This window comes from Ovis canadensis, chromosome 6, assembly GCF_042477335.2.
Source record: "Ovis canadensis isolate MfBH-ARS-UI-01 breed Bighorn chromosome 6, ARS-UI_OviCan_v2, whole genome shotgun sequence".
NCBI lineage: Eukaryota > Metazoa > Chordata > Mammalia > Artiodactyla > Bovidae > Ovis > Ovis canadensis.
The window spans coordinates 97,691,948-97,714,185 of NC_091250.1; the positions used below are offsets into that span (position 1 = coordinate 97,691,948).

The 22,238-nt window shown below is 35.9% G+C and overlaps 1 protein-coding gene across 11 annotated transcripts in view; it reads right to left on the minus strand.

Moving 5' to 3' along the window:
• EPHA5 (EPH receptor A5) overlaps positions 1–22,238 on the minus strand; it is a 408,801-nt gene that overhangs the window by 375,908 nt on the left and 10,655 nt on the right. For all 11 annotated transcript variants that reach the window (XR_011257780.1, XM_069594218.1, XM_069594217.1 and 8 more), the window contains exon 2: positions 1,461–1,525. Coding sequence is in view for 10 of the 11 variants with exons in the window: in XM_069594218.1 (XP_069450319.1) it covers positions 1,461–1,525 (65 nt within the window). In the remaining variant the exon portion in view is untranslated. The remainder of the gene's footprint in view (positions 1–1,460; positions 1,526–22,238) is intronic.

Consider the following 22,238-nt stretch of genomic DNA (forward strand, 5'->3'; position numbering starts at 1 on the left):
GATGTTTACGTGTGTATTATTAGGCACTAGAACAATTAATACTACTTGTCCTATTTCCAGGGCTTCCCCAGTGGCTTAGTTGTAAACAATCTACCTGCAATGCAGGAGCCTCAGGAGATTCAGGTTCAATCCATGGGTCAGGAAGATCCCCTGGAGAAGGGCATGGCAACCCACTCCAGTAGTCTTGCCTGGAGAATCCCATGGACAGAGGAACCTGGAGGGCTATCGACCACAGAGTCTGAAAGAGTCAGGCATGACTGAAGTGACTTAGCACACAAGTCCTATTTCCACAAAAATGTTCTAATGTGCTGCATGCAGTCCATGGGGTCGCAAAGAGTCATACATGACTGAACTGAACTGAATGTTCTAAATGAAGGACAAATACACATATCTGGTATATTCATCAAGTGGAAAAAGATTTTAAGTTTTGGTTATTTTGGTTGTTATAAGCAGATGTGTTATGATATTTGATTCCTTAATTAGATTGAAATTAACCTTCAAGGTCATATGAAATATTATTAGTATGCATAATTTTAAAAATATATTCATGTATACACTATATAATTGTTTTAAGTATTCAAATTGTTTAAATATTAAAGTCATTAAGTAATAAAAAATATTTCATCAAAGTCTAGATTGTTTTCAATATAACAGTCACACAATACAGTTAATTCTTTCTGTGTAATACAATGATTTTATGTCACAAACATAATATATGTTTTAAGATGGTTACCATTATAAGTATTATCAATATGTTTATATTTTAAAACACCTTACCTAATTTTCACCCCAAAGACTTTATTTTTAATGTACACCATACAATAATTTACTAATTAAAACAATGGTGGATTATAAAAATCTTCCAGTGAGCATCTTTTCTGAAAGTTCTCAATAGAGAAAAATTCAAGAATTAAAAGAAAACCTTTGAATGATGACTGACAATATTCTGAGTAATTTTTTAATAACAATGGAATTTAAAGGAATTTCTTATAATATTATAATTCCATAATGTAGTGAATGAATCATAATAAACTGTTCCAAGTGTTTAATTCAACACTGATCATTGACACATCAACTTTTACTTCCTAGTCAATACAAACAAGCTAAGGGCATGTTGCAGCAAATCTATTTTCTCATTTATTTTTTTCTTTTTCAATAAATCAATTCTAAAAATATGTTGGTTCCTTCAACCTAAATCTCTCCTGAATGCTGAAAACCTTCACATTTTTTATGGAGAAACATTCAGAGAGGAAAATAATGCATTTGTTCTTCATTCATTAAAATCTCTTCCCAATTTCCCTGCTTTCCCCAATCAGACTTAATTTGAAGTCTCCTCCTTCTTCACATATACGCTCCTTTTTTCTTAATGACAAGAATGTACAGAGAATACAACTATACAATATTTAAGATGATGTCTATTCAAGTGGTTTAAGCTTTGGGAAAATTTCAGAAAGACTTACCCCATTTTTTGGAAAAGCAATCCATCCCAAGTCCCCCATGACAGTCCGTGAATCCAACAAATTCACTAAAAGAGAAAGAACACAAAACTGTGTGAATTATATGAAAATACATCACTATTTTCATAAAGTTATTAAAAGCACATATTGTTTCCATAACTGAAAGTAGATTCAGCATTCATTATAATGAATACAAGAGTGACAGTTTAAAGAAAGCATTATTAGGATGCAAGAGAACAAGCAATTTTGAATAACTATTTGGAGAACAATTACAGCAAAATCATATAAACAAGTCATTACCCTAAATGGGTTTTTTTTTTTGGTCAAACAAGAATAAAGGAAAAGAGTTAATAAAAAAAAAAAAGAATAAAATGAAAGGTCCACAGGAAACCCAGAAGGACCATGTCCCTTTTTTTTAAAGACTGTAGGTCTTGGGATTAAGCTGCAGCCATAAAACTGCAGCTAAGTATACTCTATTTTCTTCTGGAAAGTTGTTATGAAGCAATTAACAAATAATTTACATTAAACAGCAATAAACTATTCCCAAGCTTGTAACATTTTTGTGATATTAACCAAAATCTGTAATCCAAATTGCAAATTTAATTAAGAAATAAATCTACAGACACTTTACCAAGCTTAGAAAATTGTAGCAGTTCTCAAGGTTGTTGCTATAGTTAAGTGCCTGTTGCATTCCCAAAGATACTTTCTACTTATATACAACCATAACCCAAAATGTGTTTCTTATAAAACTGTTAGCTACATTTTGAAAGGCATATCTCAATTATGGCAGAGTGCCTTAAAATATTTGTGGTCCCAAGACAGAAGTCATCAATGCAAAAGGAAGGAATGTAAGAGTATGTACATGCACATGCACCCACACACACTCACAAACTCACATTCACACACACATGCACACATACATACAAAGATACTCAAGGAGTTTATATTTTAACAGGTTCATCACCTATCCCTATGAAATTAAAGTAGTTTTGATTTTTCCAGTAGTCGTGTATAGATTGGACATATGGATGAGAATTGGACCATAAAGAAGGCTTTTGAACTGTGGTGTTGGAGAAGACTCTTGAGAATCCCTTGGACAGCAAGGGGATCAAATCAGTCAATCCTGAAGGAAATCAACCCGAAAATTCATTTGAAGGACTGATGCTGAAGCTCCAATACTTTGGCCACCTGATGCAAAGAGCCGACTCACTGGAAAAGACACTGATGCTGGGAAAGACTGAGGGCAGGAGGATAAGGGTATGACAGAGGATGAGATGGTTGGATGGCACCATCGACTCAATGTACATGAGTCTGAGCAAACTCCAGGAGATAGGGAAAGACAGGAAAGCCTGGCGCATTGTAGTACATAAAGTCGCAGAAGGTCAGATTGAACAAATGGTGTCAATGTAGTCAAATGTTTTAGACCTAGATGATGGAGCATTATCTTTCAAATATATTATACCTAAAATAAAAGGATCTACCTGGCATGCTTTGCAGCTGAACCACTTTGAATGAGGATGGTAGCTCACCCAAAAGAAACAACTAGGTTAACCGTGGTCAGAGCTACTGAAGCTTCCTTACACTGCATTCAAGAGTCAGTATCTTGTAATGTCTACAATTCTAAAAAAAATGGTTCATGGTGGGAGTGGGAGGGAGTCTCAAGAGGGAGGGGATATATGTATACTTGTGGCTGATTCATACTGTTGTCAAACAGAAATCAATACAATATTATAAAACAATTAACCTCCAATTAAAATTGAAAAAATACTCAGAAAAGAAAGAAATAAAAAGATAATATTATCTGCAAGGGTAAGCCTAGGGTACTAAGGGTTTAACAACTGATAGACTGAGAAATGCGTTATAAAATTGTACAAGAGAACATAAACTATTATGACCAAGGAAATCTGGATCATAACAGAAACGGAAAGTTCCGATATCCTATAGAAATTATGTGCATTTAGCCTTTATTATGAGAAGGTCGCACAGAGTTGGACATGACTGAAGTGACTTAGCAGCAGCAGCAGCATGAGAAGGAAAATGGCAGACCATTCCAGTATTCTTGCCTAGAAAATTCTATGAACAGAAGAGCCTGGTGGGCTAAAGTCCGTGGATCATAAAAGAATTGGACACAGCTTAACAACAAAACAACAACAACTCTTATTATCCATTGTTTTATTCCATTTTACATATGCAAGCATACGTATGTTACACACAAAGGTAATCGTCTATATTAAATTATCAACACAAAATTTAAAAAAATGCAAAAACCTTAAAAAACACAGATATATACTCAATACTATAACATACACCTGTCTATTTTCATTAAGTTCTGAGCTCTTTAACAATAAAAATGCATGTCTACAGAATGTTTGTATTAACTTGAACCTATATACAATAAGGTTTTTTTCCCTAAATTATTTATATAATTTGCAGAATAATTATTTCTTAGAAAATTGACCCAACCAAAAAAACTATTGTTTTAAAACAACAAAACCAAAACCAAACAAACCCAAAATATTCCACCACCCTCTCACCTTGCAAACCTTTCAGTCACCCCACTAAATCTAATTTTTCAGGTAGATTTGAATTTTTTTTCTTTTAACTCTACTGTTGGCTCTTCTGGTTTCTATGGGAATTAGGCTACATTAAACTTAAATGTCCTTGTCCTCATTTTAATCTTTTCTGGGTCACTAGGGCTGTGTCTAGACATGACAAAATATCAGGGGAGTGCAGAACCTAAATTGTTCTGTTTATTCATCTTTATGAGTCATTTTATTCACCTTTGATACTGAGCAGTAGCATATCTGTTTGGACTAAAGTGGAGCAAACGAGCAAACTGAAGGTGTTCTACTGTGATGGCAGCTAAACTGAACTTAATTCTGTGATGACAAAGGAATGTGCATAGGAATTCTAGGATTCCTAACTAGCCTGCCATGAGAAACATAGCATGCTTTGTAAACTTAATATGTGCATCTTGAAATATTCATTATTATCAACACAATTCCAGATGTCTAAAATTTAGTTACTCTCATTTGAATTAACCTTAATCAAAATGATTGTTTCTACTCTTTGTGGTTTAGAAAATATACATATATGAAAATAAATGAATGACCTCAAAATAATAGCTCTGCTGCTAATATCATTTATTGGGAGTTTTCAATATTGGAATGTGTTACTGAATACATGAAAATAACTACAATAGGAATGTATATTGCCTTTCTTTTGTTGGTCTTATCAGAAGATTTTCTTCAGATAAACAGACTAGGATGTTTATGGGAAATACCTGCATGTCACTTTTCAGTGCTGCCTAAAATTGCTTTCCTCCTAGAAACAGATGATTTCATAAAATTCATAATGCAAAACACACATTTACATATACCATTTTTACTGAACTGGAAATTGAGGGGAAAAAAGAAAAATTAGGTGTTTTAGGTAATTACCTGCAGACTACTACATTATAATTTTGTTCATATAATGCAGAGTAAATTGGGATTTGATGCCTCAAGGAAAATAACTATAAAATTAGATCTACAAAAAAAAATTAGATCTACATACAGTTAGATAGAAAGATAGATACAGATAGAGAGTATGGGAGTTTTTGCATACCTCCAAGTTTTGCACATGCTGCTTTAGCTCTCTCAAATACCCTTCTCCCTTTGTGAACCGCTAACTCTTCATTTGTACTTCAAAACATATTTTAGAAACTGCCTTCCCAGGAAACCATCTCTGATTCTCCTTTTTTTAAATGTGGGTGTGGTAATATTACTGAATATTTCATTAAAACCAAATTCTATTCTCCAAATCATGGAATACACAAAACAGATCAGGAGGGTGTGGCTGAATCAACACACACCAGTGGTTCTCAACACAAGTATCTAATAATGCCTCGAGATATTTTTGATTGTCAAAACTGGGAAATAGGGGAGTATTTGCTACTGGCATCTCATGGTTCTGAAGAAGCCAGGCATGCAACTGACTAAGCATCCTTCAATGCACAGCAAAATTCTCCCACCCTCCAAGAAAGTCTTATCTAGCTCAAATTTCACCAATACCAAAGCTGAGAGACCCTAGTATACACCTATGGTGTTACCATAAAATGTCCACTTCCACAGTTCCTTGCACAATACATCAGTGGCATGACCTTCATTAACAGAAGCTAACGTATTTGGAAGAATTCCTTATGAATCAAAATACTACTCCTATCTAGGGAAACGAAAACAATAAAAATCATAGCCTTATTTAGAGAAAAAAAAGAGCATTATGAATACCCAATACTTCTAAATTATTTTAGTAACCAATGTAACAATTATTATAAGTGTAATTATTTACATTCTAATAATTTCTGAACGTTCATGATGGTATGCATGAAAAAGTTTTATGCCACTAATATTATCAATGCTTCTATATCCTCCATTACTCAAGCTACTCACATAATACCAGTTTAGACATAGTATATATATAAATGTGAACTTTCAGAATTTCTTTTTCCAATTTCATTACTGAATTTATTAAAAAAGGGTTTGGCAGTAACAGAGCACAGTCACTAAGTATCTTCTGTACTACAATTACAGTAATTAAATTGCTCTGAACAGTATATATGCTTGTTGTAAATTGCAATGAATACACAATGAGTATTGATCTTCACTGTACAACTTAATTAAAATTTGTCCAGGAGAAACCACTAATGAATATAATTAGAGGAAATGTTTGATACCACATTTACTCTGAAGGACATTAATTAGATATCGGAAATTTTATGGAAAATGTTTTTATTCTGTTATTTAGATTTTACAATAAAAGCACACCATCAAACTGAGAGAGTCTTTAAGGTCATTTTCCCTCAGTCACCGTACATTTAAAATGAAGATGAGCATATTGGTTGGTACTCTAATCAGTAACTAAGAAGACTGATTCTCCAAGAGAAATAACTCTACAGAGGTTAGTAAGTGTTCAGTCTACTGCAAATACCTAAAGCTATTACAGGAAAAACAAAGACTCAAGAATATAGGAACTTCTTAGTAAGTAAAAATCGGTTAACTGGCTCACTAAATAACAGATTATAATAGAAACTAATTCAAACTAATATTAGGTATGTTTTAATTTTATTACTACACACTAATGATTTTAATGCTTTCCTGAACAAACAGAGAAAAGCTCTTAAAGAACTGACATTCAGAAAAGCTAGAGACTTGCTAGTCCATTCTTTTTGTTAGGATTCAAAAAAGACAAGGGAAGGCATAAGATGTAAAACGGACTATGCATAAAAAGAATCCTAAGGCTTCAAAGTCACACATTCTAAAAATTAAGGAGTAATTGGAATTGATTATTCAAACATGCTCTTTAATGGTTTTAAGTTACAAATATTTATAACTTGCTGTGTATCACTCTGACTCTGTTGATTCCTCCTTAATATCTTTCTAATATTAGTCACAAAAAGAAAAAAAATTGGATTTTCCAGGAAAATATTACCTTGAACAGAAGGTGTTTTAGGGCTTTGAAGAGTCAAAAGACAGCTCAAGGACACTTGGTCCCATCACCACCCATGGGTAATGCTTTGAAGGAATGTGTGATTCCTTGATGACAAGAAGGTAAAAGGAGAGCCAAAAGGCATATTCTTAATCTTTCTTACATTGTTTCTATTTTTTCTATGATTCACATTAACAAAGAAACACAATTACAATAGTGGTCAGACTTCCACCACAGTGTGAAGAAAATACTTTGGATTAGTAGCAGGTAGCATGACATTTTCTTTCTCTAAAGGCATTGAATCAAAGTCCCATTGAACACAGTAGAGTTCTGATGGATACCTTCTTATTGATTTTCATTTAACAATATCAGAAAAGCTACTGAATTCAATTACAGCACACTTAACAAATTTGTGGGAATAAACCCCAGATATACAGCTGTCCAGTCTGTCTCTAAGGTCCCATTCAGCACAGATGTGATTTCTTGCTTCTGGGTTAAATTTTATAATTTGACAACTGCTGCAGGGAACAAAGAACAGTTGGCAAAAGGAGTGCAGAGAAAGAGGACATGTGTTTCCCATTAGAAAACAAATTTGTAAATTTGGTAAGAATTATTTTTTAGGTTTCAGGTTGTTACATAGTTTCTGGCATCTTTGCTTGAAAGCAAGACTTTATAACTGTATTTCAACAGTGAATGAGAGAATATTCATTCCTTTTACAATCATGAGCAATGTAATTATGTAATCTTTTTTATGAAAAAAGGAAGGAAGAATATGAAAAAAGGAACTTATTCAGTTTACTATAAATCAGGTTTGACTGTGTAGTAGGTTTTTCTGCACAACAAACTGCAGAAAATTTTGAAAGAGATGGGAATAGCAGACCACCTGACCTGCCTCCTGAGAAATCTGTATGCAGATCAAGAAGCAACAGTTAGAACTGGACATGGAACAACAGACTGGTTCCAAATAGGAAAAGGAGTACGTCAAGTCTGTATATTGTCACCCTGCTTATTTAACATACATGCAGAACACATCATGCGAAATGCTGGGCTGGGTAAAGCACAAGCTGGAATCAAGATTGCCAGAAGAAATATCAATATCCTCAGATATGCAGATGAAACTACCCTTATGGCAGAAAAAGAACTAAAGAGCCTCTTGATGAAAGTGAAAGAGGAGAGTGAAAAAGTTGACTTAAAACTCAACATTTTGAAAACTAACATCATGGCATCTGGTCCCATCACTTCATGGGAAATAGATGGGGAAACAGTGGGAACAGTGACACTTTATTTTTGGGGGGCTCCAAAATGAATGTCGACAGTGACTGCAGCCATGAAATTAAAAGACCCTTGCTCCTTGGAAGAAAAGTTATGACCAACCTAGACAGCATATTAAAAAGCAGAGACATTACTTTGCCAACAAATGTCCATCTAGTCAAAGCTATGGTTTTTCCAGTAGTCATGTATGGATATGAGATTTGGACTATAAAGAAAGCTGACTGCCAAAGAATTGATGCCTTTGAACTGTGGTGTTGGAGAAGACTTTTGAGAGTCCCTTGGACTGCAAGGAGACCCAACCAGTCAATCCTAAAGGAAATCAGTCCCAAATATTCACTGAAAGGACTGATGCTGACGCTGAAACTCCAATATTTTGGCCACCTGATGCAAAGAACTGACTCATTTGAAAAGTACCTGATGCTGGGAAAAGTTGAAGGCAGGAGGAGAAGGGGGCGACAGAGGATGAGATGGTTGGATGGCATCACCGACACAATGGACATGAGTTTGAGTAAGCTCTGGGAGTTGATGATGGACTGGGAAGCCTGGCATGCTGCAGTCCATGTGGTCACAAAGAGTCAGACACGACTGAGTAACTGAACTGAACTAATATATCATGCACTCTACTTTATCATGTATATATAAGACATATCTATATCTATCCATATTCTTTTATTTAATGACCTCCACAAACCTAAAAGGCTTCCCAGTTTGTGCAAGTGGTAAAGGAACAGTCTACCAATACAGGAGACACAGAGATGCAGATTTGAACCCTGCACCAGGAAGATACCCTGGAGTTAGAAATGGCAACACACTCCAGTATTTCTTTCCTGGCAAATTCTATGGACAGAGGATCCTGGCAGTCTGCAGTCCTTGGAGATGGAAAGAATCAACATGTCTGTGCATGCAAATGCATGAACCTCAACAGAAGACTGACAGCTTGAAGTCTCATTCAGAATCCTAGCAGGGAAATCAAGGAAGAAAACATAAGGCAATCCTGAGGCCTTCATGACAGACCATGAGTCTTGCTTCTGGCTTTCCATAATCAAGTTCCTCACTTAGAGCCTGGACACCTAATACCTTGATTACAGCCACCTGTCTCCCAGGACACCCAAAAGCCATGAAATAAAACACTAGTTATAAATGAATCTATTCGTACAGGAACCATGGCAATGAAACACTGCTTGTGAGAAATCTTACAATCTAGAAGATTGGTTTTGAAGACTGTGATAACCATATAGCTCTGAGTTACTAATATTCCTTATGTTTTGGTAGGATATGGTCATGACTCCCCACGGATACTCTCTCACCTTTCATCTTCAGTGACAATGTATTTCTTCAGTTTTCTTTTACTTCTCTGGCTACATGTTTCCATGATAAACTACTTCTTCTATCAATCCTTCAAATCTTGGCTTTGATCAATACTCTATTTTTGTAGACTGTCTTATCACTCTATATCAATGATTCTTGCTGCTGCTGTTTAGTTGCTCAGTCGTGTCCAACTCTTTGTGACTCGATGGACTGTAGCCTGCCAGGCTCCTCTGTCCACAGGATTCTCCAGGCAAGAATACTGGAGTGGGTTGCCATTTCCTTCTCCAAAATTTAAGCCTGAGTCAATGATTCTTGACTAAGACTTAAAATGAGAATAAAAAAGAACCTTTTGTAAAGAACGAATGTCTTGGCACCAGTCCATACATCCTGAATCAGACTATTCAGGATGGAGAATGGCTAGGATCTTTCATTTTTGTTTGTTGGCTTTAGTGGTGATATTAGCACACATCCCTATGTAAGGATCCCTATAAAGGAGGGATGAACTTCCATGTCTTCAGTTGTAAATATTAAAAACCGTCCAAATCCATATATTTTTTTCATCTCTTTCTCTCCTGAAAGTCCAATCAACTTGTAAAACTATCAATTAGTTATTAACACATTCATGACTTGTGGTCATTCTGAATTCAACCTGGCCCCAGATGAACAAAGTATCTTCCCTGCACATACAATAAAAGGTCCTCCTCCCATGGTCTCTATTTCAGGGAATGCAATGACATAGAATCAGCTCTTCCATCCAAAAATCTGTGAGTCACCTTTGCCTTCCTTCACTTATAGCCCCCATATTGAATCAGTAACCAAACCCTACCAATGCTAACTCTATCCTGCATATAACTCTGAACTGCCTGCTCTATTTCATTTCCCAGCAGAACCAGTCCAGTCAAATCCTTGCCATAATTTTAACTTGAGAAACCTCCTAACTGGTTTCTCAGCAGAGAGGCACAATCCTTGAAAATGTCTACAAAACACTGCATCTAGAAAGACCTTTCTAAGCCACCAATGTGGTCATTCCACTCTCCTACTTCAAACCCTGTAGTTGTGTCTTATTGTTTTTAATATAAGTTCTTCCAGAATAATTGGTCTCTATTTTCTTCTCTAGTTTCAATCAAGCTTTTCCCTCTTTCTCTTTCCACACTTTAGCAATGCTGCACTTATTTCAGTTCCAATTATGTGGTCTTACTATTGATTCAGTTCTGTCCAATGAACTGTGAAGGTGATCTACAAGTAAAAGGAGCTTTTATGAAGAAAACATAAGAAAGGGACACTCTGGGCTGCCTTAAAAGCAGCTGGATATGGGTTTATTTCCTGGAACTGATGCAGCCATCTAAAAGTCAGCAGGAGAGCAGAGCCTATAGATTAGGGTTGGAAGAGCAAAGGGATGAGAAGTATCTGGTCCAGATTATATTCAGAGTTGCTAATCCACCTAAATTTGAAGTCTGCCTCTCTTAGGACTTTCTGTTATATGGGAAATAATCAGATTTGTTGTTTAATCCAGTGGGAACTGATTTGCTGTAATTTGCAGAGGAAGACATCCTCACACACAACTGCTAAGTAGCAGAAACTGGAGGCAAACTTTAGTCTCTCTTATTCCAAAAGTCTGTTCTTCTTCTGTCATGTCTCAGTACTTCCGACTTAAAGATATTTGACTTAAAGAATTACAGCGATATTTTAAACTATCAGATTATCTTTCAATTGATATCAAAGAAGATGTTTTTTTGTCTTTCTAAATCTTATTAACTCATTGTTGACTATGAGCAATAAGAAAGAGCTTCGTATATTATTTACATACATTTAGAATGGAATTAAGTGAGTGTATTCTGCATTATGACAGATTCCAAGCCTGTTATGTCATCTAGTTTGAGTTTAATTTTTAGAATAAAAGCAATATGTAAAATTAGACAAGTTTGGTTACTGCACCTGACAAGGTAGCCACTGAAAACCATATGGTTTTCCTCTTTTCATGCTGTGTATCCTGTGAAGGGAGCAGACTGTTCATTAGTCATAATTTTGCTGTCAGTGGATTTCAGAGTTACCTTTGCCTAAACACTCTGTATGGACTAACTTATGGATATGAACTTTCAATCCCTCTTTGCCATTTCCCTGAGTTTATCATTTTAGAGTATATTAACAATTTAAAACCTTTAGTGTGTGTTTCTGATTGATTTCTTCTTCTTCAGGGTTGTATGCTTCATAGTATGACTGTACTACTGCTTAGTTTTCAAAGAACAGTGGCTAAAACTTCTTTGTTTATGATGATGAAAAATATTTTGAAACAAAATGAACAGAAAGAGGCAAAAAGAACAAAATGAAAAGAGGTGAATCTATTTTAAGAATCTTCAACATTTGAAATAAACCCACACATTCAAATTCACTTTGAGAATGGTTCACTGCACAGAGAATACTCATCAGTCCTATGGTTTTGGTTTGCAACTCTGTGAGCTTGTAGAAGTGATTTTACTTTCAGGGTTTCAACTCTCATAGTTGTAATATCAGTGACTAATACTAATAAAATTATAAGTTTCTGTAATTAATAATCATTGTATTACTTACCCCTAATAATGATCCCTTGGTATGCTATTTTCCCCACTTTACAAATAAGGAAACTGAAGTTGAGGAAAGCTAAACAGGGCAGGGGTCTAAGGTCACTGGAGTGGTTGCCATTTCCTCCTCCAGAGGATCTTCCCGACCCAGGGATAGAAGTCACACCTCCTATGTCTCTGGTGTCTCCTGCACTGTAATCAGATGATGACCAGAATCTAAATCTATCTAACTCCAGAGCTCTTTTTCTTACTTCTGATCACATCTACCCCAATATCTGACTTACTGAGTTCAAAAGTTCCCTCTTTTGAAATTCTTAATTTCTATATATTCAATGACTTTTACTAAATCAATGAATTTTTAATAACATGTTACAGAAACCAGCATCTCTCATAATGCTCTAGTGGCACTGTATATAAGATAGAAATCCTCAGATCTATTAGCATAAACAGCAGACATTAGTTTTCCTGGAAAAATCACAATTTAGTATCAAATTACCACAAACAAGGTGTAAGATCTTGGAAAGCAAAAGGGTAAGATGAATCCTGTCTTCTTAATTTTTATTTTATTATTCATTATGCTTTAAGCATGCCATTGGGACAAAACAGGGTATAAGTTTGTCAAAATATACCTTTTTATTAAATATTAAAAAGCATACATAAAATGGAAAATGTATGCAAAGCTGACTCATTTGGAATGAATCCTTACCCCAGTCCCTAATTACTCCTAATGTTTGACTAAAGTATACCAAACTGCAAAACAATCTATATAATAATTAGCTTTCTAGCCTTCAGGGTAGGATAAGATGATTAGATCTGAACATGTCTTAAAACAGAGAGAAATCTGCATAAATTCAGTCTGAATTTTAAGGTGATGATGGCATTTCAAAAATTCACAAACAATTCTATGGCCCAACAGTCTTATTGTGAAATGAAAAGCGGCTCGAATTTTTGCTGGCAACTTGAGTCATTATCCCCCTGTCAGTCTCGTGGCTTGGTTAAAACTGAATTCTGATGTAAACCCTACACAATAAAATTTTGTTATCTAAAATGAAAATAATACATATATATATATATTTATATATTACAATAAACCCTTGGATAATAATCTGTTTTCAAAAACAAGTCAAAATATAAAGCAATACAGAAAGAAGCAAAGCAAATATTGTGTCCAATAATTTTAGGTGGCTTAACATAAACATTTTAGTATCCAGCTTTAGTTATCAATTTCAAAATAACTAGCAAGACTTATTACAGCAGGAAAGCAATTTTAAATAATTTCTTAAAAATACAATAAATTATGTACCTTTACAAGTACTAAGATTGATGATCTAGTAGCAATAATTCTTGTCTAGTTAATCTGGTGCCTAAAATGTATTTTTCGTCAAAATATAACCCTAGTAGTTGACTACTTCTCCTTTTACAATGTGTATATAAAAAAGAAAAAGATAACTAAAATAAAATAAGATAAAAGTATTTTATCAGATGTTATTTTATGCCCATTAATTACTCACATCCTTTCTCCTTCCCTGGTATTAGAATCCCACTTGTGTTTGGAGTGGTAATATGTCCACCAGAAAATGGGTCATGACTGGCCTTAGCAAATAACAGTCCTCATGTTTCTATAATCTTAGCCTCCACTGAAATGTGGGGCCTTGTTACATAGGTCTGAAATTTCTCTTGTCAGTTTTTGGAAAAGTTTTGTTGTCTTAGCTGAAGGAATAGTGCAGCTGAGATGATTCTTGACTCTTCTCTTTCACTTCCTCTTGTTCTGAACTGGATGTGATGCTTGGAGGTGCACCGACCTTCTGTCAACCATGAGGCAATATGTTTGTTAGTAAAGTGAAAAAAGACATAATGATTCCTATCCTGATATCATTAAGCCACTGAACCCAAACACCAGACATCTACCCTGAAACCTCTTCCTCAAACATTTTTTAACCCTCTAAATTTTAAGTCACTGTTGAAGAGATTTATTATTTTCAACCTAATTATATGTAATGCAAATAATATATAAATAGGAAGAAGTCTAGTTCACTGCTTTAACTTCTATACAAGTTCTATGGACAGCTGAAATGAATGAGCATTCATTTTTTCACAAATATTATTAAGCATCTATGTAAGTACTAAGAAATGTTCTCATCCTTGGGGATACTTCCCTTGAGGCTCAGATGGTAAAGAATCTGCCTGCAATTCAAGAGACCCAGGTTTGATCCTTGGATTGGGAAGATCTTCCACAAAAGTGAATGGCTACCCAATTTAGTATTCTTGCCTGGAGAATCGCATGGACAGAGGAGCCTGGCTGGCTACAGTCCATGGGGATGCAAATAGTCAGGTATGACCAAAACTTTCACTTAACTTTTTACTTGGGGTTACATCAGTGCATAAAACAGGAAGTATCTTGCTGATTATTCAACCTTCCAGTTGCTTAGCCCTGAGGATAGACACTAGCTTGAATTTATACTACCTATGAAATAATCCTGCTGTATCCTGCAATTCAGACTCTCTTATGGTTTAATCATCAGAATTAACATTTGGCATTCAGGGATTTATATGAACACATTCAAAAGGAAGGCAATATTATTTAGGAATGTAAAGGGGAAATATTAATCAAAGTATACAGTTTGGGGATTAGTTCTGATATCAATGGTTCTATCACTGACTTTGTGCCAAACCACAGTTAGAATAATTTTCAACTTTGATATTTACTATGTCAATTCTCTAACATTTCACATGTCCTTATTGTAGACAGTGTTATCTGATAATAATATAATGACCTTTAGTCTGAGCATATTTTCATATGTTCCTTTTAGAGATTAATAATAGAAACCAATTATATAGCATTTTCTGAAGTATATATATATACATATATTCTAAAATTCATATATATAAATTCTCATGTTCTAAACATCCAGATTTCCACAGGATTTGCTTTAATGAAGTTTGATTTAGTGAGCATAGGAGGTTCCAGGCATGACATATTTAACCATGTTTTGAGGTTGGCTCCAATGAGTGCCTCTGGGTTAGGAACCATTGGTTCAAAGCAGACATTATAACTTATTTTTTTAGAAAGATTGTTAGAAAGCTGTAAGTCAGAATCACAGCACACTGATCTTATATACAACATTCTTTTTTATTTTAACACAGTGGTTTTCACAGTGAGCCCACAATGGCTCCTGTGGTTCTAAAGAGATGTCTCAGAGGCACAAGCAGATGAAGGGAGCGAAGAGCTAAAAACAGAGTCAGGAAACCCGACAACTCTGTTGTTATCTGCTTCATGTATTGGGCTTCCACAATTACTTCTTTTGAATGAGAAATTCTGCAGCTATTAAAAAAAAAGAAATTTGAAAATCACTTTCAATATTTTGCCCTTGGGTTTCAACAATGACTTACATAAGAACCTATTAGATGAAAATCAGTTTCAGGTATTTTGAAAATTTTTAAGAATTATTGTTCATGGAATTGTTCAATACCCCAAACATAAACAACACTGTGACCAGCTTCTCTCAAAATCCAGAGTCAGGAAAAAAAACTGCTTTTTCCTGATGAAATGATACATTTTCTGCCAGAAAATGAAACCGCCATACCTTAAAACATGTTTGTTTTCTATTTAACTGCTTTAGCATTGACAATATTGAGATTTTCTTGATGTAAGTTTTCCATGTCTCCATATACTTTGCTCATATTATTCTTACATTAATTGATTTTTTATAAACTTGTAGTTTTGTACTAAAATATGATCCCTTCCTTGAATGATGGTATGCATAAAAATACAAATTGCAGTATTTAGGCATATTTAGCTAAATATATGTAAGATAAGACTCTACACATGAACATCACTAGATGGTCAATACCGAAATCAGATTGATTATATTTTTTTGCAGCCAAAGATGGAGAAATTCTACACAGTCAGCAAAAACAAGACCAGGAACTGACTGTGGCATGGACCATGAACTTCTTATTGACAAATTCAGACTTAAATTGAAGAAAGTAGAGAAAATCACTAGATCATTCAGGTATGAACTAAGTCAATCCCTTACGATTATACAGTGGAAGTAACAAATAGATTCAAGGGATTAGATCTGATAGACAGAGTGCCTGAAGAACTATGGTCAGAGGTTCATGACATTGTACAGGAGGCAGGGATCAAGACCACCACAAAGGAAAAGTAATGCAAAAGGGCAAAATGGTTGTCTGAGGAGGGCTTACAAATAGCTGTGAATAGAAGAGAAGCAAAAGGCAAAGGAGAAAAGGAAAGATACAAGCATCATAATGCAGAGTTCCAAAGAATAGCAAGAAGAGATAAGAGAGACTTCCTCAGCGATCAATGCAAAGAAATAGAGGAAAACAACAGAATGGGAAAGTCTAGATATCTCTTCAGGAAAATGAGAGATACCAAGAGAACATTTCATGCAAAGAGGGGCACAATCAAGGTCAGAAATGGTGTGGACCTAACAGAAGCAGAAGATATTAGGAAGAGGTGGCAAGAATACACAGAAGAACTGCACAAAAAAGATCTTAATGACCCAGATAATCACGATGGTGTGATCACAAATCTAGAGCCAGACATCATGGAATGCCAAGTCAAGTGGGCTGTAGGAACTAGGAACAAAGCTACTGGAGGTGATGGAATTCCAGTTGAGCTATTTCAAATCCTAAAAGATGATGCTGAGAAAGCACTGCACTCAACATGCCAGCACATTTGGAAAACTCAGCAGTGGCCACAGGACTGGAAAAGGTCAGTTTTCATTCCAATTCCAAAGAAAGGCAATGCCAAAGAATGCTCAAACTACTGCACAATTGCACTCATCTCAAACACTAGTAAAGTAATGCTCAAAATTCTCCAAGCCAGACTTCAACAGTATGTGAACCTTGAAATTCCAGATGTTCAAGCTGGATTTAGAAAAGGCAGAGAAACCAGAGATCAAATTTCCAACATCCGTTGGCGCATCGAAAAAGCAAGAGAGTTCCAGAATGACATCTACTTCTGCTTTATTGACTATGCCAAAGCCTTTGACTGCATGGACTACAACAAACTGTGGGAAATTCTTAAAGAGATAGGAATACCAGACCACCTTACCTGCCTCTTGAGAAATCTGTATGCAGGTCAGGAAGCAACAATTAGAACTGGACATGGAACAACAGACTGGATCCAAATAGGAAAAGGAGTATGTCAAGGCTTTTTTGTCACCCTGTTTATTTAACTTATAGGCACAGTAATCATGAGAAACACTGGTCTGGATGAAGTACAGCTGGATCAAGATCGCTGGGAGAAATATTAATAACCTCAGATATGCAGATGACACTACCCTTATGGCAGAAAAAGAAGAACTAAACACCTTCTTGATGAAAGTGAAAAGAATGAAAAAGTTGGCTTAAAGCTCAACATTCAGAAAACTAAGATCATGGCATATGGTACCATCGCTTCATGGCAAATAGATGGGGAAACAGTGGGAACAGTGACAGACTTTATTTCGGGGGGCTCCAAAATAATTGTAGATAGTGACAGCAGCCATGAAATTTAAAGACGCTTCCTCCTTGGAAGAAAAGTTATGACCAACATAGACAGCATATTAAAAAGCAGAGACATTACTTTGCCAACAAAGGTCCATCTAGTCAAAGCTATGATTTTTCCAGTAGTCATGTATGGATACGAGAGTTGGACTATAAAGAAAGCTGAGCACCGAAGAATCGTTGCTTTTGAACTGTAGTGTTGGAGAAAACTCTTGAGAGTTTCTTGGACTGCAAGGAGATCCAAACAGTCTATCCTAAAGGAAATCAATCCTGAATACTCATTGGAAGGACTGATGCTGAAGCTGAAACTCCAATACTTTGGCCACCTGATGTGAAGAACTGACTCATTGGAAAAGACCCTGATGCTGAGAAAGGTTGAAGGCAGGAGGAAAAGGGGCCGACAGAGGATGACGTTTGGATGGCATCACTGATAATGGACATGAGTTAGAGTAAATCGCGGGAGTTGGTGATGGACAGGGAGGATTGGCATGCTGCAGTCCATGGGGTCTCAAAGAGTCAGACACGACTTAGTGACTGAACTGAACTGAACTAAACAGAATCTCTAGATTGTGGGTGCAACTAAGAGCTTCCACATCAAACACACTTGATTTATTTCCTATCAATTTATTTGTTGTAGGACCCAAGACAATTTACTTAATTTCTTCCCAACCCAATCTCACAGTAAACTGAAATAATAACTGCCAACTCATGGGGTTGTTGTGAGAATTAAAGGAGATTATGTGGTAATAGTTTTCAGAGCAGTTATTATTATTCCTACCATCTAGAAGAAAAATTCAGTTCAAAGAATTCATAGCTCAGTAGAATACAATATTAACCCATCGACACTTCTGATATATTAATTAGAATTTTTAGAGTAAATAAAAAAAATGTTCAAGGGGGATAGACAATTAAATATCCTAAATAGACCCTGGTTACAATTAGACACACTAACTAAACATTAACTAAGCTATACTTATAAATCTATTTTTAAAGTTATTCAGTTCACATAGTTGATGGTATGCATTTTACTACTCCTTTCCCTGCAATCTTAAGAATTCCTACCAAGTTGAAAATCTAAAGTGCTTCATAAAGTGACAGTTTAAATTATCCAGAACTCTAAAACAAATGACAGTAAATTTCATGCCCTCCCCAAAAATTTAAATGATTAAGAAACAGATGTTTTACATTAACCATTTTTCTAAAGGTAAGATAAGTCATTCTTAAAGCTGAAAAAGTTGTTTTTATGTTGGTTGACTGTGGCTCGTCATAGTAATTCTAAAAATTTGTCATAAGAAAGAGGGTGAAAAACAGTCGTTGGTTACAACATAAAGAGATAGTGACCACTGGAAATATCCTAGTTATTTCCTGTGTGAAAGTGTGAAGTGTTACTTGCTCAGTCCTGTCATACTCTTTGAGACCCCTTGGACTGCAGACCCCCAGGCTTCTCTGTCCATGGGTTTTCCCAGGCAAGAATATTCAAGTAGGTTGCCATGTCCTTGTCCAGGTGATCTTCCTGACCCAGGGTTTGTTATAAAGAACGCTTTATAATTTACAATTAGGCATAAAGACCAAGGTTACCTAGGTTGGGGAAGGAAATGTTTCCTACTGGGCACCCAGAACCCAACTGCACTGAGAGCCTGGCTCCCCCAAAGGAGCCTGGAGTGCAAGGACTTGGACGAAGTGCCAGGAGAGGTGGGCCAGGAACAAGTTACTGAGAGCTGTGAACTCAGGCTCAAGGACTTTAGATTTTATCCTGAGGACACTGAAGAGATGCTGAAGGCTTTACCCAAGGAGTAAATAAGGGCTGCTAGAGTAACTGAGCTAAAATCAAGTGCTTCTCTTGTGGTATTTCCATTTACAATAAATATTAGACAGTACTAACTAACATAGAGCACAACTGCACTCATCTCAAGTAATGCTCAAAATTTTCCAAGCCAGGCTTCAGCAATACGTGAACCATGAACTTCTAGATGTTCAAGTTGGTTTTAGAAAAGGCAGAGGAACCAGAGATCAAATTGCCAACATCCACTGGATCATGGAAAAAGCAAGAGAGTTCCAGAAAAACATCTACTTCTGCTTTATTGAATATGCCAAAGCTTTTGACTGTGTGGATCACAATAAACTGTGGAAAATTCTGAAAGAGATGGGAATATCAGAGCACCTGATCTTCCTCTTGAGAAACCTATATGCAGGTCAGGAAGCAACAGTTAGAACAGGACATGGAACAACAGACTGGTTCCAAATAGGAAAAGGAGTACGTCAAGGCCATATATTGTCCCCCTGCTTATTTAACTTATATGCAGAGTACATCATGGGAAACACTGGGCTGGATGAAGCACAAACTGGAATCAAGACTGCCGGGAGAAATATCAATAACCTCAGATATGCAGATGACACCACCTTTATGGCAGAAATTGAAGAAGAGGAACTAAAAAGCCTCTTGATGAAAGTGAACTCTTAAACCAGCCTGCCCCACTCCCTCTTAAAGTGGAATGCTGAATTCTGCAGTTATGAGACTTTGGCTTTTAAATTGGTTCTAATTTTTTACTAGATCAAATTATCTTGTTTCAGTTCCTTTGTTTATAGGAATGATTTATCTAACCTATCCTACAGGATTTTTTATGAGATTCTCATGGAATGAGGTAGGTTAACACATTTTGTGAACTATAAAGCATTTTAATAACATAAACTATAGAAAACTAATTATAAAATATTTAATATTGCTATGTATACAAGGAGGGAAAAAAGCTGTCGGGAGAGTTTCTGAATGGGATTACAGGTATACAGAGTTAGGTCTAAAGTGCAGCCTGGTCTGGGGTTTGAGAATTGGGCTGCTTACACAAGGAAGTAAGAGAAAAAAATTTAAAAACTAAAAAATACGTGGCCTAAAATAAAAAAGAGTCCCTGGTAGCTCAGAGGTTAAAGTGTCTGCCTGGAATGCGGGAGACCCTGGTTCAATCCCTGGGTTGGGAAGATCGCCTGGAGAAGGAAATGGCAACCCATTCCAGTACTCTTGCCTGGAGAATCCCATGGAGGGAGGAGCCTGGTACGCTACAGTCCATGGGGTCGCAAAGAGTCGGACACGACTGAGCAACTTCACTCACTCACTCAATGTGGAGGAAGGGATCTTTCCCTTGTGCTAGTGGGCAATGGAGAGGAGATGTCAACATCGGGGTCAATCAGTGCTTAAGAGTCTGATGACAAGATCAAGTATTTAGTGGGGCGGCAGGGGGTGGAATTAGAAGGATGACTGAACATGTGAACAAACAGCCTCAGGACTCCATGTGAATTTTTGTATGAACCTTTACTCTACTTCCCACTGTCTGTGATATGGGCCATTATTTGGATGGTGAGGGCAAGAGTCACTGGGTATCATCAATAGACTCCCCTTTTTAAGGGGAGTCAACAAGAGCAGAACTGGAGTTGGACTGTCTGGGTTTGAATGCAGATTTCCAGCATGCTAAGTCACTTCAGTTGTGTCCAACTCTGTGACACCAGGCACCTCTGTCCATGGGATTCTCCAGGCAAGAATACTGGAGTGGGTTGCCTCGCTCTCCTCCAAGGGATCTTCCCCACCCAGGGATCGAACTCACGTCTCTTTCTCTTTCTACTGCATCTCTTTCTACCACTTTTGGATTTGTAACCTTGGGCAAGTTATTTAACTGTTCTCTGTTTCAGTTTCCTCATGTGTACAATAGGAATAATAATAATATTAAAATACATATTTACTAGGCTTGTCATGAGGAAAATAAATCAGAATTCACATAAACCACTTAAACAATGTTTGGTATGTGGTATACCAATAATGTTAACTATAATTATTTTATATAGGTGGGTGTACTCATGCATGCAGATACACATATACTTTTCATAAGGAGATCAAAATACATCCTAAACTTTCCAAAATGCATCCTAAACTTTCTTATATCTGCTCATGTTACCTATATAAAAAAGATAAGTCTTCACAGAATTGTAGTAAAACCTTTATGAATATGTGAAAGGTAGTGTTTTCAAGTAGTATTTTAAACTCTGAGTATAATCAAACAGATCAGAAAATTATATATTTCAAACCAAAATAGAGGTGGCAAACTATAGTGTCAGACATGTTTCAGGAAACTTTTAAGTATTTAAGTCTCTCAATTATCCACTTGCATAGCATCCTAAAGGTCACTTAAAACATACATTATATATTATATTAAATACTATAACTTTTTATGCTAGTAGTAAATATCTAAACATTTGAAGATATCTCTTGATACATCCGTGGCTAGTAAGAAACATGTTGATGTTTGGCAGAAACTAACACAATTCTGTAAAGCATTTATCCTTCAATTAAAAATAAGTAAGTTCAAAATTTTAAAAAGAAGAAATGTAAAAAAAAAAAAAAAAATCTGACCTCTCCTTGAGGAATAATCAGGTAAAAGGCAACATTTACAACCATGATCTCTGAACTGATGATTTTTGCTTTGCTTCCTAACCAAATCCCAGTATTCAATATTACATAATTAGCAAACCAGCTGAAAATTAGGACATCATGTGACCGATTTTTAGATCTATGGAAAATCTGCATATGCAGTTCCTTTTACTAGATTGTTTTCCTGTCCCAGATTCCATTCCAATGCAAGGAAGACACTAATCTGAGATTCTGGAAACTTATCTCAAATAG